The sequence below is a fragment of the Hipposideros armiger genome, unplaced genomic scaffold, assembly GCF_001890085.2.
Source record: "Hipposideros armiger isolate ML-2016 unplaced genomic scaffold, ASM189008v1 scaffold_261, whole genome shotgun sequence".
Taxonomy (NCBI): Eukaryota; Metazoa; Chordata; class Mammalia; order Chiroptera; family Hipposideridae; genus Hipposideros; species Hipposideros armiger.
The window spans coordinates 1,476,532-1,482,621 of record NW_017731611.1 but is presented as its reverse complement, the minus strand read 5'-3'; the positions used below and the strand labels follow the sequence as shown (position 1 = coordinate 1,482,621).

The 6,090-nt window shown below is 39.4% G+C and overlaps 1 protein-coding gene across 9 annotated transcripts in view; it reads right to left on the bottom strand.

Annotated features, from left to right (window-relative positions):
• The window catches only part of ELAVL4 (ELAV like RNA binding protein 4), a 157,560-nt gene that overhangs the window by 51,975 nt on the left and 99,495 nt on the right, over positions 1–6,090 (bottom strand). For all 9 annotated transcript variants that reach the window (XM_019656508.1, XM_019656504.1, XM_019656503.1 and 6 more), the window contains exon 2: positions 2,333–2,573. In XM_019656508.1, the coding sequence (XP_019512053.1) occupies positions 2,333–2,573 (241 nt within the window). The remainder of the gene's footprint in view (positions 1–2,332; positions 2,574–6,090) is intronic.

The window sequence follows — 6,090 nt, the reverse complement described above, 5'->3', positions numbered from 1 at the left end:
TATCTATCTATCTATCTCTATCTATCTATCTATCTATCTATCTATCTATCTATCTATCTATCTATATCTATCAACCCCAGAACCTTCGAAGGGCATCTATCACATTCTCTTAGAGAGTGGGATGGGCTGGAAAAATCTTAATCTTGAATTCTTATCTCTTTGCCTCTTCTCACCCCCCAACCCTTCCACTGGATATTTTGAACTCCTTGTAAACTTCACAGGATTGAGATGCATTGAGATCTGTAGGAGGTGTTGAAGAAAAAAGGGGGGACTGGGATATTAAAAATCAGGGCAACAAAAACACCTATGATGTCATTTGCCCTGACTTCTGAACCACCAGCAGCAGCCTTTCAGCTTGCCTGGTGTGATACCTCACCTCTCCTAGCCTGTGTTATCACTTACCCCAAATGTTGCCCATAGAGGGTCTTCCATTGGAGCGATTTCCACTCCTTCCCTACCTCCCCACAGCCCTATCTCTCCTTTCTTCTCTGACTTTTAGCGTAGCCAATTAAACCTGAACAACGGGTGGATGGAGGAAATATGCTGCATCTATGGAATGGTACAGCAGGGACCAGTTTCACTGTTAATTTAAAATGCTAGAATTAATTAGGTAGTGTAAATGAAGAATTTAATAAGCACTCTTTACAACCACAAGTTCTACTTTTATTAAACACTGCTACCAAATGAGGGCAAATATCTCTGGTCTCTCTATATTTCTTTGCTCATTCCCATAAGTGCTCTGTAAATAAAATTCTTTTTTTTTTGCCTGAATTTAAAAAAACCGCATAATTATAAATTTATGCCTGAATTGTATTTTTGCTTTCAACCCATAAGCTTCATCTTTAAGCTCAGATGCTATTGTATGTCTTTGCTTGTGCTGGAGAGGGTGCTAAACAAACCAAAGTTGACAATTTTGGTTTTGTATACCAAATTAAAGGCTGTCTTCGAAGCTGTCACTCCTATTCAAATCCACTCGGTGAACTACCAAATTAGCATTCTTTCAGTAAAGGAATCTGCTTGTTTAAATAGAAAACAAGGAACAACACCATGAATCAGTACTTCTCAAAAAATCTCACTACAGCTCTAAGAGTACTCTTTTGAAAAGGTGATTAATAATATTCACTAATATAGCTGGCAGAGTCCCTATTTAGAAGGTAAGGCTACACCAAAAATACATTTTCTATACAGGAGTGGGAGGAAAAATCATACAGTAAACTGCTTTTAATTTGGTTTGAATTATCACCCTATTATACAAAGATTATTCAGTAATCTAAACATTGGCTTTCTGGGGAGCATAGGCAATTCTGTTAAAGAATGAATGATCCGGTGCTCTGGGATAAGACCATCAAAGCCCTGGCCCTATTTGGAGGCCTTGATAAAATTTCTCTGTTCTAGCCACTGTCCTTAAAACATACTAATTATATCTATAATAATAATTATAGATATAGTTATTGAGAGGCTGCTATGAAATAGGCATTGTGCTAGGTGGTATATATCCAGTCTCTTATTTAATCCTAGCAGTATGCCTTTTGAGATAAGTATTATTTTCCAACTTTACAGGTGAGAAAATTATGTTTGGAGGGTTATATGACATATTTTCAGCAATCATTTTAGTTTTATGGTTTGGTAAAGTACTTAATTTATATGGGGGACAAATTTACAAGTGAATTCGAAAAACTGGAGAATATATAAATAGCTACATGCACACATATATACATTGGATTCTCTGATTTAAAATTAGCATGATGTGTCTCCCTATTTTAATTACTGAGTTTCCTTTTCTTATATAGGCCAACTGGTCGTCAATTAAACTATCCAGAAAAAGGGAAATAAAAGCCAACATTCAAACATGACAAACACAATGGGGGGTTGTGACTTCCTTCCACAAGGCCATAATCGGCCTCATTTAAAACGCTATCTCAGAAACATGGAAGAACATTGGACACACACAAACCAAGCATTTGAGAAGAAAGGAATAAATAGATAAAAACCAGCATGAAGCATAGGGAGGGTGGAGCGCAGAACTGAGAATTAAAGAATAAAGGGAAGTGGTGGCTGATTAAGAATCAAAGGGTTATTTCACATAAAGGAAAGCTGAGGAAGCTCCAAATTCTTCATCTGCTTTCCAGTCCTACCCATCGCGGTATGGCTTTCTGCAGTGTACACACATGTATTAGTTGATGACTGTGTACTCACGCCATCCTTGAATGCAGGATCTACACTGCACACACTCAGATGCATTACCGTTCATGTGCATTTCTGCTAAGGTCTGAAAGCTAATGGAACAAAGTGGCTGTGTATCCAGAACCTAGAATATTGAAGAAGAGCTTACCTGTAATTTTGTCTCTCACGAGTTTGCAGGATTCTATTTCACCAATGCTCCCAAAGAGACTCCTGAATTCCTCTTGGGTCATATTCTGGGGTAAATAGTTGACTATGAGGTTGGTTTTGCTGTCATCTGTGGCTGCCCCTGTCTGCATGGGAGAAGGACAGTTTCGATTGTTGCTGGAGGGTCCATTGCTTGTATTGGATGTCGGGCCATTTGACACCTGAGGCTCCATGGTGCTAATTATCTAAACAAAAATAAAAATGATAAAAATAAACTTTTTGAAATCTCAAAGACACAATGAAAGTCTCTTTCAAGATTTAATTTAGTTTAATTATTTGGAAAGAAAGAGGACAAGATAAAGCAAGATAGAGCAAAAGAGACTGGGTTGTGAACATCGCCAATTTAGAGGCATGTTTTAAACCAAAATGTTAAACTCCCCTTGCTATTTTTAGGTTAGCCCACAGATTTTGAACACAGACTAGAATGCAGTGGGAACTCTCCCATTATTTTGTTAATGAAAAGCTAATTCCTGTTTTCATTACACAATCACTCTCAGAAATGTATACTTAAGCCACACCAAATTATAATTAAAATGTAAAGTAATAATCATGATTAAAATTATAGCTCCATTAAAGCTGAAAACGCTAAATATAGAGGGTTATGCTCACAAGATCAAATACAGTACCTGTTTATTAACTATCTCATAAAGTAAAATGACATTAAATTAAGTAGGGCTGTTCCATATGGGAAGGGTTTAGATCGTCACTGATGCTTAATCACTGATCAAACTTCAGATTTCATAAGCACTTGCTGGGGAGCTACAAAGTCATCTCATGATATTGTGAGCCAGACACTTTGTTACTGTTTCTCCTGGACCTCTAATAAAAAAACATGAAGGGTAATTTTTCTCTGGGTCTCCACCTGGGGTCCAGCACATTCTGAGGCTGTCCTCTCCCACATTACTCAAAAAGGACCTCCCCTGGATGTCCACAGATGTGTGAACTGTTCCAGGCAGCATACAAGGGAATAAAGAGATGCGTCAATCTTTGTTTCTACTCTCAAAGAGTTTACTGTCTGTCTATAGAGGACACAGACAGGCAAACAGCTTGCAGAAGGACAATGGACATCTCGTGAAGGAGCAACTAACCCAGCTAATGAGAGAGGAGATCCAGGGACAGTATTGAGAAGATGATGGTAGAATGAGGTTTTACATCGAAAATGGGTTTAAGTTCACAGAGCCAGGTCATGAAGATGCCCTGTATGATATGAAACATGGAGGATCACAAAATTTCAGAGTCAGAAGACAATTAAGGGAATGAAATCTAATGCAAAATTCTCATTCTTGAGATGAATTGCAGACACATCCAGCAACTTAATGGGGGCAGAGTCTGGGCCTGCACTCAATTTTCCTGGCCTCAAATGCAGCCCATCGGTCCCACTTTTCCATCCTGTCCTACCACCATCCCTTACTCCTTCATGATATGGCTTCCATCTCCTCTGAAACTGATCATAAACTCCTTAGAAATGGAATCACACTCTGCCATTTACTAGCTGTGTAACCTTGGGGAAGAAAGTTCAACTCTAAGAGACTTGGTTTTTCTCATTAAAAAGATAGGGACAGGGCCGGCCAAGTGGTTCCGTTGGTTAAGAGCTCGCTCAAGAGTTTGAGCTCTGAGCAACAGCAGTTCGAGTCCCGGCCCGAGCTGAGCTGCCGCTGAGCTGCCAACAGGTAACAGGATGGTTCAGCTAAAAAAATAAATAAATAAAAAAAAGATAGGGACAATGCTGCCTGCCTTACTGGGTGGTAAGAAGAATCTGGCGACATGATGTATGTAAAGCACCTGAATAGTGGTGGGAACGTAACCACAATCACCGATATTTATTAAAGTCACTCTGCCAATCATCTGATGTGGCTTCTTTCACTGAATCTTCACAAGAAGGTAATAAGGAATATTCTAATATTCTCTACATTTTATATACGAGAAAACCAAGGCTTAGTAGACACCTGATAGCTGGCAGCTTACATTATTATTACCGTTTGGCTGCTCAGAGAATTTCGATATAATATATATGTAGTGAAGTATACAAGCCTGAAGGGTACAACTCAAAGAATGCTTACAAAGTGCATATAATTCACACCTGAGGAACCACCTTTCAGATGAAAAAGCAGAGCACGAGTGGCATGCCAGAAGCCTTTCTCATGTCTAGGTAACCACTATTACCTATAGTGTAACCACTATTACAATAGGTAACCACTACTTTGACTGCTAATCCAAACATTAGAAGTTGTTTTTTTTTTNTCCACAACTAGATTGAAGAACAAAAATGACAGCAACTTGTATGTTCCCCTTCCCCCAGTTCCCCAGCACTGTTCCCATCCCCCCAATTCCCCAATAAAAATCTAAAAACAAACAAACAAACAAACAAACTACACTTCACGGGCACATGAAGAGTGACATTAAGAAAAAGTATAATTCTTTTTTATCACTGTAATGCAAATAATCACACACTCTAGATAGGCAGATCCAAACTGTTTGTTGTTGTATACTGATTGATTTCTGGGGATTTTTCTTTGTTAACTTTTTTTTCTCCTTTCTCTATTTTCTCCACTCCTTTTGGAGAGGGGTGATAACTAGATAGACAATTATAAAAATGCAGTTTATCATTCCAGCTCTGCTGGCTTTAATTCATACCCTGAGCCACCTAACTCTACTCATACGCTTTCTTTCCTGAAGTACTGATAATCTAGGAACCTGGATTCAGTAATGCAGTCCCAAAGCATGAAAAAGCAAAAAGGCAATAAAATAAAAAATAAGAAACTGCAGTCCATGGGAATAATACAATTTCTACCAAATATTTGATGTTCTTTGCTGGGTTTCTAGGTTGCACGAATCCTTGCGGGCCACAGTCCACTTCCCTTTCTCCCCAGCAGTAGAGGCTGCAGGTGGATGAAGGAAAAAAAATAAAGGACGTGGTTTCCAGTGACATCACGTGTTCACAGATGCACACAAAAACAACTTGGGACACACGTTTTTCTCTCCTGGGTACCTAGATTATCCTGATAAGTGTCCTTTACCAATTGGAAAAAAAAGTGTAACATTTCTGAGAAGATAAGTAATAGAGATTTCCAAAAACACGGTAAGGGAATCTTAAATCTGGCACTTTGAATAAATTTGGCTCCGCTCTGAAGGCTGAGTTGTATCCCCAGAGGAAGATAAATATTGTTATCTTTGCCTCCTGTTATACACAAGAGTCTTGTTTAAAGCCATACTAGATAGACTCTCCAGGGGATGGCCAGCAACCACTACTCAGAGAAAGACAGTTTCATTGGGCTATGGGATGAGGGTTAGGCAGGGATCTTCACTCAGCACAGGCAGGGGCACCCTGCACATGCTTCCGGATAAGATCATGCTTTTGGAAAAGGGGGTGTGTGTCCCAGCTCCACCACCTGCTAATAACAGTACTGCCTGGGCAAGTTACTTAACCTTCAGTGTCTTCATTGAAGAAAATCGAGGCTCCTTCTCAGGGTTAAATAAGATATGTCCAGTGCTTAGCAAGTACCTGGCATGCAGTAAGTACTTGATAAATATAGCAATAATGTCCTCAGCACTGCAACACTTAAGTCCATGCCTAGATTTCCTCTACGTGTTCTCAAATGGAGAATACATGGACAGCCCACAGCCAGGAATGAATCCAGCCTACTGGCAACACCATGAACAAAGAGTCTCTCTCTCTCTCTCTCTCTCTCTCTCTCTCTCTCT